The sequence below is a fragment of the Oryx dammah genome, unplaced genomic scaffold, assembly GCF_014754425.2.
Source record: "Oryx dammah isolate SB20612 unplaced genomic scaffold, SCBI_Odam_1.1 HiC_scaffold_28, whole genome shotgun sequence".
Lineage (NCBI taxonomy): Eukaryota > Metazoa > Chordata > Mammalia > Artiodactyla > Bovidae > Oryx > Oryx dammah.
Window position 1 is genome coordinate 20,454,566 of NW_024070212.1, and position 23,155 is coordinate 20,477,720.

The 23,155-nt window shown below is 41.2% G+C and overlaps 2 protein-coding genes across 3 annotated transcripts in view; one reads left to right on the plus strand and one right to left on the minus strand.

The window, feature by feature from the left end:
* Positions 1-688: 688 nt before the first annotated feature.
* Positions 689-14,319, minus strand: POLR3C (RNA polymerase III subunit C). The gene is made up of 15 exons (XM_040230855.1): positions 13,969-14,319; positions 12,816-12,982; positions 11,959-12,214; positions 11,663-11,848; positions 10,500-10,588; positions 8,390-8,494; positions 8,167-8,259; positions 6,193-6,273; positions 5,907-5,958; positions 5,349-5,409; positions 4,756-4,906; positions 3,608-3,709; positions 3,449-3,498; positions 2,878-3,027; positions 689-1,375 (listed from the first exon to the last, which is right to left on the minus strand). Exons 2-15 carry the CDS (start codon positions 12,960-12,962, stop codon positions 1,294-1,296), a joined length of 1,605 nt encoding a protein of 534 aa, XP_040086789.1. The 5' UTR covers positions 12,963-12,982; positions 13,969-14,319; the 3' UTR covers positions 689-1,293.
* The window catches only part of RNF115 (ring finger protein 115), a 70,898-nt gene continuing 61,903 nt past the window's right edge, over positions 14,161-23,155 (plus strand). Inside the window, exon 1 of one of the 2 annotated variants that reach the window (XM_040230856.1) lies at positions 14,161-14,565. In XM_040230856.1, coding sequence (XP_040086790.1) covers positions 14,464-14,565 — 102 coding nt within the window. In that variant the 5' untranslated portion in view covers positions 14,161-14,463. The remainder of the gene's footprint in view (positions 14,566-23,155) is intronic. The other variant, XM_040230857.1, reaches the window with a different exon arrangement.

The window sequence follows — 23,155 nt, forward strand, 5'->3', positions numbered from 1 at the left end:
CCCCTGCCAATTCATTCTCTACAGTTGAGTGATCTTTCCAAAATACAAGTCTGCTCATTTTGCTTCTCCGTGCTCTCAGGATAAACTAAGCTACTTACCACAGCATAGCAAGGACCCACCAGTTCTTGCTCCTGCCTGTCAATTCTGGCAGGACTTGAGCCGTTTTCTAGTCATATCCTATTTGTGGTTCCCCTAAGAAACAGGGTCTGCTTCCCTCTGGGGTCTTTCCCCCTTTCACCTGGTAAATCCCTATCTTTCAAAATACAGATTGTGTCACTTCTCTTTGCCTCCTTTCTTGCCTGACCCTTTCCCCCTTCACTTCTATACTGCAGCTCCCCAACACATCCTTGTACTTATTTGTCTCCTTTCATTACGTTTGTGCTCGAGGGTATTCATCTTTGCATTCTAGTACTGGGGACCTAACTTGTGCTAAAAAATGATGGTGTCTTGAAGGCAGAGATGGTATTGTGTTAAGAGTTATCTTCGTGTATTGTCTCTACAGTTAATTGGCATTCCAATGTTTAATGAATTAGGACTAACACTTGGTAGGAGCAAACTGAAGTGATTATGAAATAAGACCTAACTGCTTTAAATGAAATGAAGCTGCTGGGACAAATTATACCAACTAGTCATCTATCCACAGTACTGAGAGGGGGAAGTTACAATTGCCAGTTTTTAGGAATAATGGTGAAGAGAAAGGCAGTGATTTATTGAGTGCTTACCATATGCCAAGCACTGTGCTAAGTTTCACACACATAATTTCAGATGTGTTAAAAGCCCAGAGCTGGCAAATGTGACATTTATCCATAGATTCTAGTATGACTGCTTGGGCCAATCCACCTGCTAGCCCTAAAAATAGCTTTTATCCCCCTCTCCGTGGTAGTCTTTCACATTCTCTACACTGTGTGTGTGTTTAATATTATAGTTTAACAAAGTAAAGAACAGGTGCAGCTTTTTGAAAATGGGATAAAAAGCTTAGGAAGAAGTTTTTCTCATTGTCAGGGATGTTCAAACACAGCTTTAGCTGACTTCTCGGTGGGAACTGATGCATCTAATAGGTGATTAATCTAGTTGATTTAAGGTTCTTTCTCCTGGCAAGATTTGATGAGGGTAGAATATAAAGATGGTTCTAAAACAGGATCAGCAAACTTAAAAAAAGACAGGTCACACTCTTTCTGGTGTACTCTGGGTGGTAGGGAGAGGGAATGTCAGCACAGAATCTGGATCTTCTCCTACTCCTTTATTCTTCCTTCCAATCCCCTCAGATCTTTGGAGGAAGACTTTTCTTCTGGGTCACTGTCTCTTCATGGTGCTCTCGATGTATGACTCCAGCAGGAAGATGGTTTCATCCACCTGGATCTCACAAGCATCCAACCTGAGTGAAATAAATGAGAGCATTTGTCCAGACTGAACATTTATCAGCACATTTAAGACTAGAGGTTGGACTGGTTACCCTCGAAAGTACTGGGCAGAAAGCAAGAGAACTAATAGCTCATTCTCCCATTGACCAAGCATCTTGTGTGTGCTAGGCACTGTGGAAATTGATGAGGGTTCAAAAAACAACATCTCTGTCCCAGGAGAAGTTATAGTCTAATTTGCAAGGAGGAAAAAGCACATGGTAAAGGCACAGGTGTAATAGGACCTAGTGTATTTTAAAATAGAAGCTGAGAGTGGCTGAGGCTGAAAGTGATTAGGAATACAAGGGAATACCGCTTCTACTGATAATACTGATAAAAATCATCTATGAAAAACCCATACTGAGCATCATACTTAGTGGAGAACAACTGAAAACTTTCCCTCTATGATTAGGAACAAGACAAGGATGCCTGCTTTTTACTTCCATTCAACATTTCACTGGAAGTTCTAGTCTGGAAATTAGGCAAGAAAAACAAAAGGCATATAGATTGAAAAGAAAGAAGTAAAGCTATTTCTAATTCACAGATGACATAATCCTATAGACAGAAAAAACTCAAAGGATCCACAAAACACTTACCACATCTAGTACATGAATAGGCAAAATTGCAGGATATAAAATCAAAACACAAAAATCAGTTCTATTTCTATATACTGGCAATAAACAATTCAAAAATGAAATTTAAGAAAACACTAAAACAGCATCAACAAAGAATAAACAGGAATAAATTTAACAAAAAAAACTATAAGACTTGAATACTGAAAACATCATTGAAAGAGATTAAGGAAGAACTAAGTAAACGGAAAGACCTTTCATATTCATGGGTTGGCAGATTTAGTATCATTAAGATGGCAATCTTTCCCCAGATTCAAAGCAATCTCTATGAAGGTCTATGGTGAGGAGTGAAAGGAAATGAGGAAGAAGGGACAGGCTAGTAGGAGACCATGAAAGGACTTGTATGTTATGCCAAGCAGGCTGGTCGTTACGCTGTAAACAAGAAGTCAATAAAGCATTTAAAGTAGAAGAGTGCTACTATCAATCCCTTTAAAGAAACTAACTTTGAAAGCATTATAAGAAATGGTTTGAAGGGGGAGGTGACTGCAAAGGTCTTGGAAAAAGGTGAGAAGGGTGTGCATGGAGAGCAAGATGAAAGGCCAGATTTGGGACACGCTGCTGAAGTAACATCAAGAGTTGTGGTGAACATGAGACAGAGAGAGGAGAGAGGGGAAAGAGAGGCAAGAGGAGAGGAGAGAGAAAGGTGAGGGAGAGGTGAGGGAGGAGAAGCTGAGAATATCTTCAGAAATTTGAGCTTAGGGAAATAGGTTGGATTAAATTCTGTTAATTGAGGTGAGGAGGAAGATAAGTGAGTTTCAGTTTGCTCATGTTGGAGGGGTGGGAGGACATCAAAGTGGATTTGTTTGGACGGCATTTTGAAACATAGCTTTGAGGTCTGTGAGGCTTACTTGTTGACGTTGCGCTTCAGGGTCTCTAGCTGCTGGCGTTCGGGGGCTGTGATCATCTCCTCTATTTCTTGCAGTTGCGCCTCCTCTGCGCCTGTAGCCTGCATAGATGCGATGATGGCTTCTACCCTCTGAGACTTTTCTAGCAGACGCCTGTCAGAAAAACACAACTCTGAGGCATGTCCCCTAGCCCTGGAGATTTCATCTCATAGACCTGGGGCATATCTCCCCCTTTACCATGTTCCTGGTCAAATGGACAATGTCACTTTCTAAGGATGTTTTCTACAAGTTTAATTAGAAATGTGACTTTATTCCTGAAACTCTTGCTGCTTCTCACTTGTACTTAAAGTTTGGTGCCAGTTTATATGTTGCCCATAAATTTAATCTGCAGAACTATTTCACTGGGGATATCTGACAAAAGTGTATACGAATGCATGATTCTGCCAACCTAAGCCAATAATGCAGTGCAACCAGACAGGTTATTATCTCTACTGGTTGCCATTTCTGTACGAAATTTCCCCATAAGCTTTTTGGCCTTGAAATAGGTAATTACTCAGCTGAAAATGTTACTCACTTGTTTTCTTTGGTTTCAAATTGTCTCCTTTCTATTAAGTTGGCTACACTCTGAGGAGAGAGAAGAAATGCACATAGTTCGACATAAGTAGCTCAGGCAAAACAACTAAAGGGGGCGTGAGGGTGAGACAGCTCTGTAGAGGGAATGCGGAGGAGTCACCTTGTAGCACCTGTGCAGCAACATTCGGGCAGCTGACAGGATGTTCACGGTATATAAATAGAAGGTCCGGGATGGGGCATGGTCTGGTGTTTTGGGAATTTCCTATTTGTCCACAAAAAGAAAAATAAGAGACATTATACTTTCCTTCAGAACTGGCAAAGTAAATACCTGTGTCATCTGGAGTTACTAAGCCCTCTCTTTCACCTATATTCCCTCTTCCCCAGTCATATAGCACCTGTGTCTATAGCATAATCAGCCATCTGAGGGCTGGGATGTCCTGTTTTTCCCTTTGATTGTCAACATCCTGAGTGGGGAGGAAAGAGAAAGCACTTAACATTTACTGAGCAACTCTTATGTGCCAAGCAGACTGCATTTGATTTTTACAACAAACTATATTATTTCTGGAGAAGGCAATGGCACCCCACTTCAGTACTCCTGCCTGGAAAACCCCTGGACAGAGGAGCCTGGTAGGCTGCAGTCCATGGGGTCGCTGAGGGTCAGACACAACTGAGCGACTTCACTTGCACTTTTCACTTTCATGCATTGGAGAAGGAAATGGCAACCCACTCCAGTACTCTTGCCTGGAGAATCCCAGGGACGGGGGAGCCTGGTGGGCTGCTGGCTATGGGGTCACACAGAGTCGGACACGACTGAAGCGACTTAGCAGCAGCATATTATTTCTGTTACCTCCATCTATGACCATTTTGTAGGTGGGAAAAAGGATGGTAGGTAATTTGCTTAGTGTAACTGGGTGATAGGCAGAGCTGTGACTCTGATTCCAAAATCCATTCTATCTTACTTCCTTTTAGGGTAGAGTACATAGCTCTGCATGCAGTGAGGACCCAACAGATGCTATTGATAGACTGACTGGTAATAAACTTAAGACTTGAGGAAAGGATAAATCATAGGAACAAGGAGCTAAAGAAAAAAAAGGTACGGTGATTCTGGGGTAATTTCTTGGCTCTGCCTCTTTTTCACAAGGCCAGATAAAGCTCCACAGTTATCTTGTAAGTGCTTGCTATGTCTTTGTCAATCTTTTTTTTTTCCTTTTGTCTCAAAGACAGATACAGAGTTTGTTTGAGGTTCAGAACATTTGCTTCAGCAATTTCTCTCATCTATCACCTCTGCTGGTTGGCCATTATTGTTACCTGCAGTGATATGAAATTTTCTGAGAGCATCTTATAAAGCATATCCTTTGCCTCCTTTGCTGGAATCATTGCAAAGTCTTCTACCTGCTTCTGCTCCAAGTGTTTCTTTTGTAAAACTAGACGGAATATTCTGGCACAGCGAGATCCAAATCTGGAAAGGAATAAAGAAAGCAAATGGCATGCCAACATAAATTAGCTTTAGTTCTTAGTCACAGAGGGTTGTTTAGTGTCTATGTGTGGAGCAAGGACCTGAGAGGAACAGCAATCAGAGAATCCTTCCCAACTCCATTGATCAATGACAATATTGCTAATCATAAGAGTCACCAACTGCTGACTCGAATGCCTCAGTTCCTGCATTTGTAAGGAAAGGTGTTAGGAAGGCTGATGAATTGGCATCCCTGAGAATTAAGCAGCAGGGTATTTAGGATAAAGAGCAGTAATAGATGGGATCCATAGTAGTCCAATGGAAAATGGGGCAAGATGTGCCAAGGTGTGCCTATACTGGTTGGTTACCTAGTGATCAAGTCACTTGTTCAAATGGGGTGTGGAAAGGAACTACCTGACCCCCAACCCTTTCAGGGTAACCACCTTACCTCTCTTGTACGACGGACTCCAGAGTGGCTGTGGCTAGAGATCCTAGAGCCTTATGCAGGTCTTTATGTAGAGAGTAAAGGTCACTCCATAATGTTTTGGCCTGGATATTGTGCTCTTAGTTTTATTCCCGAGTATTTAATTTAAAATTTAAATACTGTTTTGTTTTTCACATTAGTCTCATTTATGTTATGTAAGTGTTTCAAAACCTTAATTAACTAAAGGTGCTTAAGTCAGGGTTTTGCTTAACTAAAATTTAGTTGGTTAAAAGTCTGTTTTACTTCTTTATCATCAGTGTTTTAGTTCAATTTTCTAACTTACTTAGTATACTATATGTGTGTGTTAGTCACTCAGTCGTGTCCAACTCTTTGCAACCCCATGGACTGTAGCCTGCCAGGCTCTTCTGACTGTGGAATTCTCCAGGCAAGAATACTAGAGTGGGTTGCCATTCCCTTCCCCACTTAGTATACTAAATATCATCAAATCTTTCCTAAAGTCACCCTTCTGTTTCATAGTTCAGGCTGCCTGACTGTTAAGGAAGTAACCACCAATAAGGATACTGATGACATACATTCCTCCACCACTGTCACCAGACTTTCCAACAAACTCTAGCTGTTGAAAAAAGAGAGAGAGAACTTGTGTTATCTGAATGGAAAGTCCAATGATTCTGTTTCCAGAAGAGCAAATCTGGTCGAGTCGGTAAGAGGAAGCTCTCTTATCAGGCGATAGTAGAGAAACTGTCTGAGCTGGCTAGGTAGAGAATGAAGCTGCAGAAGACTGCTACCAGTTATCAGTGGCAGAAATTAATTCTAAACACAATAGAAAAAAGAAAAAAAAAAAACTTACTGGATCATCTGCCAGCAGAGTGAGATACTGATCAAGAACTTGCTTAGAGATGTTATAGCCAACAGGGAGGGATCTGAAGATCTATGGAGCAAAAAGACACAGTGAAAATGAGTTTGGGAACTTAGAACTGGTGACATTGCTGAAATAAAGATGTTTTAATTTTAGATATCACAAGTATAAAAATGTCCCAAAGCACAGCAGCAAGAGTAAAAAACTGGAAAGAATTCACATGTCCAATAATAAGGAATTCATTAAGTACAGCATGGCCACATTAAGTGGAATGTGATATGGCCATTATAAAGAATGAGATAGATCATGAAAAGGAAGTTTATATGTACTGTCATATGAGAGAAGCAAGTTTAGAACAGTATGCAGGGTATAATACCTTTTAAAATTTTTGTTAAAAATATACATATACCTACATTTAAGTGAGACTATATATAAGAAGTCTGAATAAAGATATGTATCAAACTACCGACAAAGATCTCTGGGGTTGGGATTATCCAAAACTACCTATGTATTTAAACTAGAGTATGTTACATACAAGAAGGACAGATTGTAAGGATTCAGTTTGATGAGTGTTGATAATTTTATATACCCATGTAACTACCATCTACAAGATACTTGCCTGCCGTTTCTGAAAGTTTGGGGAACCACAACTTTGAAAAACTATACATTTCTAGGGACTTCCCTGGTGGTCAAGTGGCTGAGACTCTGTGCTCCCAAAGCAGGGTACCCACGTTCGATCCCTGGTCAGGGAAGTAGATCCCACATGCTGCAACTAAGAGTTTGCACGCTGCAGTGAAAGATCCTGCATGCTGCAACAAAGATCAAAGACCCCACGTGTAGCAACTAAGACCTGGTGCAGCTAAATAAATAAATATTAAAAAATAACTATAATTTCTAAATACAGGTCATATAATTATTTTTGTCACCAGAAAAACATTTGCATTTGAATTTTTGTTATGTAATAACTTAAAATTTAAACACTAAAAATACAACTATATTTAATATGGATAAATATTGGTATGGTTAAAAAGTAACAATAGAAAGTATTTGATATATTAAATATTTTTTCAATCAAAACTTAATAAACAAAACATTAAAAAATTAAAATAAATATACTGAAAAAACAAATACAAGCAGCCAAATAATATCCTAAGCACTAAGGCTCAGATTCCAAACAGTGAATACTTAGAATAATTAAGAGTAATCTATACCATATATATACAATGAAATACTACTCAGCCATGGATTAACCTAGAGGTTATCAGACTAAGTAGAGTAAATCAGAAAGAGAAAGACAAATACTACACAGTATCATTTATATGTGGAATCTAAAATATGACACAAATGAATTTATCTACAAAACAGAAACATACTTACAGAGAACAGACTTGTAGTTGCCAAGAGGGAGGTGGGTAGGGGAGGGTTTGGCTTGGGAGTTTGGGATAAGCAGATGCAAACTATTACATATAGAATGAATGAACAACAGGGTTTGCTGTATAGCACAGGGAACTATATTCAATATCCTGTGATAAACCAGTAAGGAAAAGAACATGAAAAAGCAAAGAATGTGTGTGTGTGTTTATATATATATAAAATATATATATATATATGTGTATATATATATGTGTATATATATATATATATATAACTGAATCATTTTGCTGTATAGCAGAAATTAATGCAACATTGTAAATCAACTGCACTTCAATAAATATATTCAAAATGAAAAAAAAAAAGAATTACTTGTACTTTGACTAAAATAGTGGTTTAGGTTTTTAAAGGTTGAATTCCCAAGAGACCAAATATTTCATTACCTACCACCTGGGGATAATCACTGTCCCACCTCAAAGGGCAAAAACCCTTTCTTTCAAGGTCCAGACCTTAACCTAATCCCAGGCTCTACATATAATAATTATAACATCCAAGAGTCTGTCAGAAAACTAGTATAAGCAGCATGAAGCTCACCTCGTTGGAAGACAATGGCTGGGTGAAGGGGGCACCAGAGGGAGTGGTGACCTCACTCATCCGGAGCATGGTCCTCACGATCTCACTACTGGTCTAGGTTTGAACAGTGAACTGGAATTCAGAATTCACTCTGCTGCGTGGGCTCTGGCTATATGCCAGTGGCCACATCTGGTAAACAGTGTGATGTTCCTGATAGCCACTGTCCCACCCACTTAGATATCACCTGGTCCATCCTGTTGGCAACTGCACTGACAATGGCTTGGTCACGGAAATGCTGATGGAATCTGTCAAGGTTGGCTTGCCAATAAATCCCATCATCTGGAATGGGCTGAAGAGGAGAAAAGTATTAGAAAGAAACATTTAGATACAATGAAGTTTTCTAGGGAGGAGTTTGGATTTTACTGTTCCTTTTCCTATACAGTAGTGACTAAATTGGTTGGAGGAAAAAAACATTCAATTGTGTGGATTTAGTGAAGTGAAGGTCGCTCAGTCATGTCTGACTCTTTGCGACCCCATGGACTATAGAGTCCATGGAATTCTCCAGGCCAGAATACTGCAGTGGGTAGCTTTTCCGTTCTCCAGGGGATGTTCCCAACCCAGGGATCAAACCAAGGTCTCCCACATTGCAGGCGGATTCTTTACCAGCTGAGCCACAAAGGAAGCCCAATCAGAGGTCTACTTTTCTTTATCCTGTCATTACCTTATTTTAGGCTCTAATCTTGACTCACCTGAATGATTATAAGTAGCCTCCTAACTAATTTTCATTTTTTAAAAATGAACACTATAAAAGAATAATTTGGTTTTCTGTTTTTAACCTTTTTCTTTTTGCACTGTTCTCCCCGTTTCTCATAGAGCTGTGCTTTTCCAGCTTTTGGGGTACAATCCCCCTGAAGAATCTGAAAAAAGCTATGAGTACTCTATAGAAAAATGTACAGATGAACAAGTACAGGTAGACTTTCTGAAATGCATCCATGAAGTTGTACAAGTTATAAACCACTGTACTATAGTAACATTTCTAAAACGTAAATCTAGCTACTTCATTCACCTGTCTAAAATTCATCAACAACTTCCCCTTATCTTCAGGGTGAAGTGTAAACCTCTTAGTTGATCAAAAAATATTTATTGATGTTATGCTAGTATTCCAGCTACCAGGTCAAGATATTGTCCTCAAAGAGTTATAGTCTACTGGGAGTACAAATAATAAATAATTTCATCTACCTTTAAATGCTGTGAAGATTAAATGGGAAAATGTGGTAGAGAATGGAGTAGAGAGTGGGCAATGGTGCTCGAGCTCTTAAAAAACAGCCTTTGAACTGAGATCGGAATGATGAAAAAGAATCAACTACAATGAAGATCTGAGGGCAAGTATTTGAAGCAGAAGAAATCCTAGGGACAAAAGCCAAAAGACTAGAAAGAGCATGTGTGACATATCTGAGGGATGCGAGGAAGAGCTGAGATTGGAGAGCCTTGTCTCCAGCAGATCATGCAGTCTTAGTTCATGTAAGGGATAATAATCCGTGGTAAAGATCCGGATTGCTTCTAAGAGTAATGGGAAGTTATTAAAGGAGTCAAAAATCAGTGATGGGTTTTTTTTTAAAGAACAATTTAGCAAGTCATTTTGGCTCTTATGTAGGTATAAAAGGAGGAAGGGAGACCACTTAAGAGAGCGTAGGTGAAGTCTTGACTACAGTGATAGTGGTTTGGACTAAGGTGACTGGGAATGGTAAGAAACAGTCAGATTTGAATTGATTTTAGAAATTGGGTTGACAGGTTTTACTGTGAGGTCAGATGGCTCCCAGGACTTTGGTCTAAGCAAAATGGTATCCCAGGTGGTTGGTCTTGGTGATGTTCCTAAGATGAGGAAAGCTTAGGAGGGAGTAGATAGCTAGGAATGAGAATCAATTACTCTGTTTTAGTCATACTACTTTTGGGATGGTCATTAGACATCTTTATAGGGATGCTGAGAAGGCATTTGAATGTAAGAGCTCAGGCCTACACATATCTTTCTAGACTCATTTGTGACCACGCATCCCTGTGGGTCTCTATAGTCCAGCCACAATGATCAAGTTAAACTTTTTCTAGGCCCTTTATTTGTGCATAAGCTACTACCTCTGTCCAATGAGGTTAAGCCTCAGAAGGGAGACAGTAATGGGCAGTATAGAGACAATAATGGAGTGCCCTCTTTGTTAGTCTGTCCCTGGCCAACATTTGATGAAGTTCATAATCCCACTACTTCTCAACCCAAGAACCTTGAAGCTCTTCAGGGCTTGGTATCTCAGTACTCTTCCTGGCTGGCCTCAGGGTGAGGACTCCAAGTCCAGAAGCATCATTACCTCTTTGTTATCTGTGCTCTGTTTTGGTCTCTTGGCCTTGGGCTCCCCAGTAGCATCTTCATCAGACGATCTCCTCCTTTTACCTTTCCCTGCCAAATAGAACAGTTGCACTGATAGGCTATATCTCCTATGATGACAGGAAATTGTGGAAGGTGACAGCAGGTGTCGCTATCCCAAAGACATCTGTAGTGGCCTCTAGGCAAGAGATGTTGAGGAGACGGAGGAACTACAAGAAATTTAAGTTAGTGATGAAGTCATCTGAAACTCAACATGTTCAAAAAGAAACGCATAGTCTCTCTCCCTCAAACTGCTCCTGTTCCAAGGCTTCCTTTCACAGTGAATGGTATGCTTATCCTTCCATGTATGCCAGCCAGATGTCATTCTTGATTTCTGTTTTCCTCATCCCTTCTATGCCTAATTATTCACTGGTTTATCTACATTTACCTTTGCCCCATCCTTTCTGCAGACAGAAACATATTTTTAAAATGCAAATTAGATCATGTTACTTCCTCTAAAATCCTTTAGTAGTTTTCTTTCGCATCTAGGATAAAGAACAAGTGCTCTATGAGATCTTGCACGATCTATTCCTTGCCTTATCTATTGCCTTATTTATTCCTTATCGTATGGCTCTCTTTCCTTTGCTCTCTATGCTTTAACTACACTGATCTTCTAATTCCTCAAATATATTGTTTTTTCCCTCACTATATACAATCCCTTTTGCCAAAAATGCTTATTTCTGTACCTCTTCACACCTTACCTCACTGATTGGCTCCTACTTCTGCTTCAAATCTTGGTTCAAATGCCATTTTCTCAAAGAAGCATGTGCCCTAAACTCCCAGGTAAATCTGGTCCCCTGTTATATATTTTCATAATACTCCTAACACACTTTTCATACTTTTCCTTCACAGTACTAATCACAGTTTGTTAGTTATATATCCATGAGTCTATCTGATTAATGTAAGCTTCCTATACTAGACTCAAGCTCCATAAGGGCAGGGACCATAATGTGTTTTTCATCACTTTATACCATAGTATCTGGCATAGAGCAAATCCTTGGTAACTGCTTCATTGGTTAAGTCATTCATTTAACAATCACTATGAAACGTTCAAGAAAGAATCTACAATTAGGGCAAGTCACAGATCTCAGGGTCAAAATTCCTTACCTATCAAGCTCAGTTTAGGAACCAGGTACATGTCCTTTTCATTGATGACAAGAGTGGGGGCAGGTGGTGGTGGCCCAGTATCTGAATTCTCAGTGGCAGGCACCAAGGGGCAACGCTGCACAAAGTGGGTGTCCACTAGTCGCACAAATGTGTTTGATACCTCGGCATAGTCCATGGTCTTGCCATCTGTATGACAGGAGGAAACAGGCAAATGAAACGGCCTCAGGTAGCCAAGGGTTCACTCCTGCATCCAGTCAACCTATGCTTTTGTTAACAGCTGTGGATACAGTACTGACCCTCCATAGTCTCTGTGAGCCTATCTGCTACTTTCTTCACAACAGCTGACATTGTCATTTTGCCATTCAACAACAGCTCCTCAACAACCAGCTCTCCAGTGTCACTGTAGAGTGTTTTGGCGGTATAGATGTACCGGGGATACCTAAGCATTCGCAACACCCGGTTGCACTGGGCTTCATACTCCACCACACCACGTTTGTGCACTTGATATAGCACCAAGTTGTGCTGGATGAGGACACAAAGGGCTTTTTTTACCTAGAGAGGATATAAAAGAGAAGAAAAATCTGAAGATGCAGTTCATTATTGCTGGCAAGTTTTGTCCAACAGTTTCCTAAACATCGAGAGACAGCTGCAAATTGCTCCCTCTCTCCACTGGAATAGTTAGTAAGAATCGAATGTCAGTGGAAAAAATCAGGAAGATTCCTTACTATGATGTTCATATTTCCTCCAATCTTTATTTTTCAAAGTACAGTTTATTTTCCCTATATTATTCTCATTCCTAAAATGTAGTACTGAGATTAATAGACTCATTATGAACAAATGAAGTATGGGATAAGGAGGAGCAAAGATTTGCCTAAGAAGCCACAAGGAGCCAGAACACTTTGAGAAGCAGAACCTTGGGCCCTATGTTTCAATCTCTCTCTCCTCTCAAATAACACTATTCTGATCCTAGGGCAGACTTTGCTCTTTTCCATTTTGTGGGGTTATCCGGTCTCTTACTCATGTCTGACTCTGCAACCCTATGGACTGCAGCACACCAGGCTCCTCTGTCCTTGTGGGGCAGGCAGTAACAATATTAAAGGGTAGGTAAAAGAAATTAATGAAATGAAAGCAAATTGATGTGATCCAAACATACCTGATCTAGTGATGTTCCTGTGTCGTGGGCAATAACTCTTAGGGGCTGGCTGCCAGTTCTGATTAGGTGGACTCCAATTTTTTCTACAATCTCTCCAAAATGCTCTTGCAGCAACAAAGAACACAGTTTAATTTCTGCTTGAGTCATTATGCTGAGGAGTCTCAGAGCTAGGAAAAAAATAAAAGGTGGTATGATGGGGAGTTTTTCTTTTATGTTGGGAGCAGAATTGCTGAATGTAAATTCATGTTCTTTCTAGATGGCAATTTGACAGTAGATATACCGAAAGCCTTAAAATCTTGCATCTCTTTGACCTAATTCTTTTGTCTTAGATATTCTGTTCCAAGGGAATGATAAAACTATGTCATGTCAGAATACTGATATTCTGGGAACCTAATAAGTGATTATTTCAATAAATTATGGTATATGCATACAATGGAATTCTATGCCAACATTCACAATACAATATGTATTAGTGTAGGAAAGTATTCTGTAAGTGAAAGATGCAGGTTACAAAGCAAAATGTAGAGGAAAGTTCAATTATTGTGAAAAAATCCCCACATGCGTGCATCGAAAAAGAAGACTGGAAACCTATGTATATGAGATTTATCTTTGTGGGATCATGTATGATTCTAATTTTCTTGAAAGACTGGGTGTAGATGGTTTTGCGATCTATCACAGACTTTAGATTCTATACTTCATTGTTTCACTCCTATTGGGAGTGAACAGGCAATGACAACTTTGCAAAGTAAGTTAGGAGGTAAATGATAGCTTTTCAACAGGGTGTTTCAGATAGGAGATGAAGTATGTTGTTAGCAGGGCACTATTTAATTTTGAAATTTCGATTTCTTGACTAAGTAGACACAAAAAGAAACAGACATGGTTGAGTATATAATCACAAGTGCTATCAAACACTGGTTTGTTCATCTATTTCTCCCAATCCCTCAGAAGCTAACCAAGACTATGCCTTTCAGCTTCACTATCCCCATCCACAGGTCTTTGGGGACACATCCCCAGGCCCTCTGCCATCCTCGAAAAGGACTTCTAGGGAGCCTGGCTCCTGGCTCTTCACTCCCTTCCCGCTGGTTCCGGTTCCGGAGTGGATGCCCGGGTCCAGAGACAGGGCTGCCTCGTTCAGACAGCATTTTCCACTAACCTCTGGGTCAATGCAACGTAACGCCGCCGAGTTCCCCACGACTGCTTTGTGAGGTTCCCGCTGACCGCCCGGGCAGAGGGGGAGCCCAACGTTCTTTCGCGCAGGAGCACGGCCACGGAGGAGGACCGGCGAAGAGGAAAAACGTGTGCCGATCTACCCCAGCGTTTCGGTGGTTTCCGGGGACGCTCTTTCCTTCTTCTCGCTGGGAGTTTGGAGGACCGGCAAGGGGCTGTTTGAAAAGCCGGCCGGCGGGCGGCGGCGGGCGGACTCTCCTTCCTGCGCCTCTTTGGTTCTGGGAGGGGGGCCGCGGGGTCAGCAGCCGCGCCACCGCCTCTGTGGGCCGGGCGGACTCACGTGACTCGCGCGGGCTCTGGAGAGGCTGGCAGCGCTGAGGAAGCGGCGGCGGCGGCAGAGGAGGCGACAACAGCCGGGAGCCAGCGGCCTGGCGAAAGACCGGCCGGCTGCCCTCTCGGACAGCCGTGGCGAAAGAGAAAAATGGCGGAGGCTTCGGCGGCCGGGGCCGGCGCGGGCTCTGCGGTTGCCGCGCACCGGTTTTTCTGCCACTTTTGCAAGGGCGAGGTCAGCCCCAAACTACCGGTAAGAGCCCGGTTCCTCTGCCCTCCGGCATCGGCCCGGATTCCTCTCCCAGATGGCCTGGAGTGGGGGTTAAGCTTCCCACACAACCCCGATTCACCTGACATCGGTCTCGCAAGTACCTGCTGCCCGGGCGTCTCGGCCCAGGCTCCGCAACTCTCGCTCGGATGTTCCACCTGCCCCTCACTTTCTCTCCCGTCTTGACCAGCTCCTCCCATCCCCCCCCCGCCCCCCGCGCTCCATTTTTAATTTTTTTGGCCTTCTTTATTTAGCAAGTTCTCTTCTGACACGTTGCCTGTTTTCATGCACTCTTCTTCACCTTGTCTCCTTCCCACGATGACCTCTCTTTTCCTGCATTCGATACTCTTTCCGTTGTTGCCTCTCACCTTTATTCCTTTTCCACTTTTTACCAGATCCTCCCCCCTCCCTTTTCTCATTAAAGCAAAATAGCGGATTGCTGAGAATTGTCCTTATTCGGTCGTCCCTAGGAAAGGAAGCAAGAAAACGCGGAGAGAAAGAGAGGGTTGGAAGGTAACTGGGATGGAGAGGGGGATTTTGCTCTTCAGGGGTTTCCAGTATTCTTCTGAAAGTGAAAACATCAGTGTGCTAATGACTTGCAGACTGCCTGCGCTCCCTATCACTATTGAAGGAAATGGCTTTAGGAAGAAGGCAGAACATATTGTTTCAACTTGCATATTTTGATTGTCATGCTGCCAGTGTCTTTAGCACCACCTGCCTTACTCACCCTTCCTCCTCTGGTTCTCTCTCTCTTCGCTTAATGAAAAAGATCTAGGACAGAATGCTGGGGACTGCATCATCTAATGTAAAATTGGTTTTCACTACTCTCTGCCAGATTTTGTTAGTCCCTAGAGAGGTAGTGCTATGGCTGTGAAAAAAAGTGCTTCTGCAGCAAGCTCGCCAGCTAAACACCCAAACCACACAGGCTTTTTTGGCTTGGGCTATATCTACCACAGGGAGACCCACCAGGATGAATGTTAATCCTGCCTTTGGCCAGTCATCTTTAGCTAGTTATGATTGTTTTTCTCCTTAGAAGTATCTGTGTTCAGCCTTAAGTCAGGGTGCCTAACAACTTCCCTCAGTGTTTACAGTGTCTCTGATAAAATCTGTAAGAAAGCCTACTAAAGTGTGTCTGTATATCTTATTTCTTAGAAACACCAATGGAGGCCAGGGAAAAAGTGCCTAAAGGTATATAGCCTTTTTGCCTAAAGGTTGTGCTTTTTCAGGCTCTTACAGCATTTTCTTTCTTCACTATTTGCCCCACCCCCAATTTTGTAGTCATAGTTTCATCTACATGCTGTTTTAGTTTTGTTTGCTGCTTTTTGTCTGTGTCTACTTTTTGCCATGGACAGAGGAGCCTGGTGGGCTGCAGTCCGTGGGGTCACTGAGAGTTGGACACGACTCAGTGACTTCACTTTCACTTTTCACTTTCATGCATTGGAGAAGGAAATGGCAACCCACTCCAGTGTTCTTGCCAGGAGAATCCCAGGGATGGGGAAGCCTGGTGGGCTGCCATCTATGGGGTCGCACAGAGTCGGACACGACTGAAGCGTCTTAGCCCAGCAGCAGCAACTTTTTGCCATATGCTCCTTACTGCTAATCTCGATCTATCTATCTCAACTTCGTGTGTTTTTGATTTGGATCCTCTCAGATAAGAAGACAAATTTCTTTTAGAAAGGAGATACTAAGAAATGAGGGGGAAATCGTGAAGGGAATTTTATTTTTTATTTTTTCCTGGAGAAAGAAGTTTAATAACATGTATACCTCCTATATACAGGGGCGATGCCAGGGAAAACTGAATCTCTCCCTGAAATGACTGTTAAGCCATCCCTAGAAACAGAAGACTTTGGGGAAGAGGGGAAACCAGTTTTGGCAGATTATCATGCAAAACACGGTAAACAAGCGTGATTGTTTGCAGATTTAAGGCAGGACTTCTCCATTGATAAGAATTGAGATTTCATTATCCTTCTATTTCTGGTGCAAAGAGGGACAAACCCTTACAGATGGAGATTTCTCTGTTGTAAGTGTTCTTCACAAAAGGGCAATGGCTACTCAGTTTTTTTTGAGATTTTAGAATGAAAATACTATTCAGTGGTATTGTTAGGTTTCAAAAAAGTCTTCATTCTAGAAGTGAATAATGATTTAGGAATTTTCTTTTTTTATTAAAAATGATTCCCTGTTTACAGTGAAAATGGTTTTAGTAAAATTTAGTGAATACTAAACTTGGATTTTATTTTTAAATTAATTAAATTTTTTGGAGAAGGAAAGAGTGGCTTTATTACTTTACCAGGCAAAGGGGGATAGTAGGCTAGTGCCTCAAGAACTGTGCCTTCCTCCCTGGTGACTTGTTGTTCAGTCACTAAGTCCTGTTGACTGTTTGCGACCTTGTGGACTGCAGCTCTCCAGGCTTCCCTGTCCTTCACCATTTCCCGGAGTTTGCTCAAATTTAGGTCCATTGAGTCAGTGATGCCATCCTACCATCTCATGCTCTGTTGCCCCCTTCTCATCTTGCCCTCAGTTTTTCCTAGCATCAGGGTCTTTTCCAGTGAGCTGGCTGTTTTCATCAGGTGACCAAAGTATTGGAGTGTCAGTTTCAGCATCAGTCCTTCCAAGGATATTCAGGGTTGATTTCTTTTAGGATTGACTAGTTTGATCTTGCTGTCCAGGGGATTCTAAAGTCTTCTCTAGCACCACAGTTTGAAAGCATTAGTTCTTCCTCTCTTAGTCTTCTTTATGGTCCAACTCTCACATCCGTACATGACTACTGGAAAAACTGTAGCTTTAATCATAGGGACCTTTGTCGGCAAAGTGATTTCTCTGCTTTTTAATACGCTATGTTTTTCTTCCGTATTAAAGACAGAAGTCTTTCTTCTGTCACAGCTTTTCTTCTAAGGAGCAACCGTCTTTTAATTTCATGGCTGAAGTCACCATCTGTAGTGATTTCGGAGCCCAAGAAAATAAAGTCTGTCACTGTTTCCATATTTTCCCCATCTATTTGCCATGAAATGATGGGACTGGATGCCTTGGTCTTCGTTTTTTGAATGTTGAGTTTCAAGCCAGCTTTTTCCCTGGTGAGTAGGGAGAGGTTATGTAGTTGCTGCTGCTAAGTCACTTGAGTCATATCCGACTCCATAGACGTATGTGCGACACCATAGACGGCAGCTCACCAGGCTCCTCTGTCCCTGGGATTCTCCAGGCAAGAACACTGGAGTGGGTTGCCATTTCCTTCTCCAATGCGTGAAAGTGAAAGTGAAGTCACTGAGTCGTGTCCAACTCTTCTCGACCGAATGGATTGCAGCCTACCAGGCTCCTCCATTCATGGGGTTTTCCAGGCAAGAGTACTGGAGTCCGGTGCCATTGCCTTCTCCGTTATATAGTTAGGCAGGGGTATATGATAAGGATCAAGGCAGTAACAGTCTTGCATTCTTCTGCAAGGTTTTAAGAGGGTAGGTTTGTGTGCAGGGTCTTCGGTGGTAAGTGTTCAGGTTTCCTAATCTTGATGAGCCTCTCTGGTCCCTTAATCTTGCCTCAAATGGTTCATTGGCTGCTCCTCCTTTGATTAGCAATTGTTTTGCTGTGTGGCACTCAGAGAAGGTCATGGAGGCTGGAGTCTTGCCTATAAGAAATTGGGCACAAAACAGCCTCCATGTGCAGGAGCCCCACAGGACCCTGCTTGGCATCAAGCTGAAAGTGAACAGAAGAGGGTCCAGAGACCTATGAACAAGTGCATCCAGGAAGCCACTGATAGCTTAAGAGGAAAGGAGAGGCGGATCACGTAGGCTGGGGTCTGAGTCAGGGAAGGTTTCTTGGAGGCATTCCAGCCTAGAAGAATCAAGACAAGTGGACAAAGATGGGTCAGCATATTCCAAGTGGCCAGCATGGTTGGCGCTTAGGCAAAAGCAGAGCGATTCATGCTCTCTATCCTTCTTCATTCAGGTCTGCTTCCTCTTGCCAATTTTCCTCTGATTGGCATTGGGTGAGTCGAGCCTTACAGCTGTCTTTGCCGGCCCCAGATGAGTTAGGGAGGGAGAGGGTGAGTCCTCCTCTAAACTTGGATTTTAAAATAAAGGATTTTGATTATATGGTCTGAAGCCCTAGTATTTCAAGTTTATATTAAATATCATTGGGTAAATTGGTATTGTATTTTTTTGATCATCAGATGATAGAGGAAATACTTGAAGTGAAGTGAAGTGATGTTGCTCAGTCGTGTCCGACTTTTTGCGACCCCATGGACTGTAGCTTACTAGGCTCCTCTGTCCATGGGATTTTCCAGGCAATAACCCTGGAGTGGATTGCCATTTCCTTCTTCAGGGGATCTTCCCAACCCAGGGATCGAACCCGGGTCTCCTGCATTGTAGACAGACGCTTTACTATCTGAGCCACCAGGAAAGTACTTAAGTAACTTAAGTAAAGTTATTTTTAAAATACAGCAGAAGCTTCTGCCTCACCTGTCTATCCACTGAGAGACACTGTGAAGCCAAGACTGATGGAGTTAAGTATGCAACACTTGAGAGATGCCCCTGAGGGAAGACTGGGTGGTGCCACAGAGGACTATGTCCTGCAGCTATACTCCATACTGTCCTCCCGTTTTTAAATCAAGGTCAGGGAATATTACCTTATGAGATTAAATTCTGTAGAGTCATTGAACAGGTGAGATAAATCATGCAGAGTAAACAGCTTTTAGTATTGATGAAACTAGGGTGGTTCCTAAGTGTTGGAGATCAGAGTATCCAGACCCAGAGAGACCAATCTCATTAAGGTCTGCAGGTGTATTACTCACCTCTGAGGCTTTGCCTGAAGAAAGTGACCAACTTCTCTCCCTCTTCCGTCTCCTTATTATATCACCTTTGGACTAATAAAATGTCATACTTATCAATAAGTAATATTACCTAGTTTGTTTGCCAGGTACTATACAGATCATTGTTTTTGTGCTATACTTGTAATGAATCTAATACAGGAAGACTTTCTAACCACCCCATAAGAGAAGCTAAAACGTAGACTTCTTAAAGACTCTGTGATTCTTAAAACTCTTAAGTTCCCTGTCCTTGCTCTTTATCTTTTTTAAATTTGCTTATTTATTTTTGGTTGCAGTGGTCTTTGTTGCTGTGTGTGGGTATTCTTTAGTTGTGGTGAGCAGGGCCTACTCTTTGTTGGGGTGCATGGGCTTCTCATTGTGGTGGCTTGTTGCAGAGCACAGGCTCTAGGCATATGGGCCTGGTATTTGTGGCCCAGGGGCTCAGTAGTTGGGTGAATGGACTTTTGTTGCTCTGTGACATGGAATCTTCTTGGACCAGGGATCCAACCCGTGTCCCTTGCCTTGACAGGCGAATTCTTATCCACTGTACCACCAGGGAAGTCTGACGTAGAGTTTTAAAAGTGCATGGTTCTTAGGAAGATCCTAGAATGGTGTCTTAAGTAGTATTAGTAGTTTTGCTGAACTGGAGGAAGGAATTAGTGATTTGAGCTGGATTTTATAGGTTTTAATTATTTACATTTCTTAAATTCTGCTATTGGGGACTTACCATCTAAAAAGTCTGCTTGATTATCTAGCATCTTTCTGTGCTTTATAGCAGTTGCTTATTAAATGTCTCTTGAAATATTCTGAGTTGAATTGTTGTTTAGCTGGTAGGTTGTGTCTGACTCTTTTGCGACCCCACAGACTATATCCTGCCAGGCTCCTCTGTCCATGGGATTTCCCAGGCAAGAATACTGACGTGGGTTGCCATTTCCTTCTCGAGGGGATCTTCCCGACCCAGGGATCGAACCTGCATCTTCTCCTTTGGCAGGCAGATTCTTTACTGCTAAACCACCAAGCTGAGCCATCAGGAAGCAAGTCCTTGAGTTGAATACCCAGTAGTTTTTTTTTTAAAAAGTAGTGGTGTTAATGGTATGAGATCTTTGTCTAAAAGGCTTTGGTGGAACAAAATGCAAGTGCTGCCGTGTGAAGTTTGAACATAACAGTGTCAGTAATTATATTCTCTGCAGGGAGCTAGAAGAAAGACATGTGTGTTCTTATGAGTAGAAGGCTAGTTCTAGTCATGAAATTCTGCTGATATATTGACTTTTATGTATATCTTGGGGAAATCTTGGGATTTTTTTTTTTTCAGTATGAGGAAGAACAAAACCTTAAACTCACCACAGGTGAAATTCCTTATATTTTTAAGGGGAAGTAACACTTTTTGGTTGCTAGTACTTTTTGTTTCTTTATGTTTACTTGGCTTTTTATGACCTTTGCTTACATTAAGGGAGAGGATGCTGAGGTCTCTCAGACTGCCATCATATCAGAAGAGGAAAAACCATGTGGATTGTTTCTTATTCTCTCTAGTCAAATTAGAAGGGTCTGAGAATAAGAAGCCTGTGAATGCTGACTTCTTTTCATCTCTCCACACCTTAATTGATTAATAAAGGATATAATGTAGAGCAGTGGTTCTCAACTGGGGGCAGTTTTGCTTTTTAGGAGGAAATTTGGCAATGTCGGTAGATCTTTTCTACAGCAGGATTGTTGTCACAACTGCGGGAAAGGGAGGGTTGCTGCTAGCATCTAGTGGATAGAGGCTAGGGATGCTGCCAAACCTGCTTCAATGAACAGGACAACCCCCACAGCAAAAAGTTATTGGGCCCAAAATGTTAAGAGCACTGTGGTTCAGGAACCCAGGTGTCGGAGGATAAAAGGATAGTCATTGTCTTGTGTCACTGGTGCTGAAGGTTTTGTCCTGGGGTAGCTTTGATTTCTAATTTTGGAATCCTATTGAGAATTTTCAGTGAGATAAAATTGAGATAATTTTAACCAAAGCCCTGATGGGAGGGATTGCTTAGAAGGTAGTTAAGTGGCATTTTATTATAGCAGTATCTCTTGGGGTCACTTTCTCTCCTTGTGGTTACTGAGACCAGAGGAATTGGATCATGCCTCTCAAGTTACACACTGTGGGGCAACTTCTAAAAGTATACAGATTTTTTTGTCAGTTGGAAATTAATTGAAGTAGTAACACAACATGTAACTTAGTAAGACATCTGGAAATTCCAGTTTGAAGACAAAGTAGAAAGCAGTCACCAAGTCTAACTTTTAGTTTTTCTATAGCTCATCTTTGCATTAATTAAGCATTACTTTCTCTTTCTTTTAATGTTCTTGAAAGTTTTCATGAGCTTAGGAGATTTTGTGCTTAAAATTTTAGTTTCCCCAAATTCTTGGTCGAGTTGGTGAATTGAAATTATCAAGCCTTGTTCTAATACTGTTTGTTCACAGGATTGAAGTTGAGTCATCTGACTCTCTCATTTTGTCTTGGTGTATCCCTCTGTAAAATAATACTGAGGTGTGCCTATTGAAAGCTTGAGTGGGCATTCAGAGAAATGGAGCTATGTAATCTTTGATTGAAAGGTTGTGTAGGAATGAGCAGTCCTTATTTGTAGAGAAATAAGGCCTTTACCATAGTAGAAACATTTTAGGTGGTTTCACATAAAGAAGTTTAGGTTAGATTCTGAAAGATTTTTTTGAAATCTTTTTTTTTTAATTTCAGTTTGTTATTTCAGAGTTCCTTAGAGGTATACAGATAAGTGTATAATAAATAGAAGTGACTGGTGATTTTAAACAGGCACACTTTTCTTGAATGTTAAATAGATTGCCCAGGCTCTTTCCCCAAAACAGGCCAGTTAGTTTTGTTTTCCTTGAAAATCTGTTAAGGTAGTAATCTCTTTACTTGATGAATTTAACAGGTATCACAGGAAGTAGGCAAGGTATCCTGTATTCACCTACTTGCCACTCACTTTGATGCTGTGCAGATCTGAACCTAAACTACTGTTATTTTTATTGCTGATATAGTGTGAAAACTATAACTGTACATTTACTTTTTGTTTAATAACATGTAAAAGGTAAAATCATCAAAGTAGCTTTTACTGCTGTTTTTAATTTGCATATTTATGATTAAAAAAATGTTTGGAAGTAATATTCACAAATAAGAATAATGAAAGTGTTCAATTCCCTAAATTTTTCAACCTTATTTTGCTGATCACTAAAATTATTTGCTTATTATTATTCTGTACCAAATGTAGGTGCTAATTCAGTTAGGGAGACTTGTTTTAATAATATACTAACATTTTGTTTCTTTTTTATTTGTTTTTGAAATGGAAAATTTTATTTGGGCCAAACTGAGGATTTTAACCCTGGAACAGCCTCTTAGAAAGCTTTGAGAACTGTCCCTTACTAGCATTCCGTTTTAGCATACAATCTGTATTCGATGAGCAGATTTAGAGTTCCCAAGCTTTTTAATAAAGTTAGCAGTGTAACATTGGTCTTTCTCATCTTGCAACACTAGTGCTATAAAAGGATTCCAGAAATCTGTTACTGAGTGTGAATTACCTCTGAATTTAAGAGGTGATTGTCCCCCTGGCTGTTATTCAGGAAGAAAACCAGTTTACAAAAACAAAAATCCACCATCAGGCCACAGTTTTTTAGTGTTATACAAAGATACGTATACAATTTAAATATTTGGAGAGCTGTGATTGAGTTCCAGGCCATTAGAACTGCCTTTATTATGGTCATATTCCCTAAGAATAGTAACATTCACAACCTTCATCATTT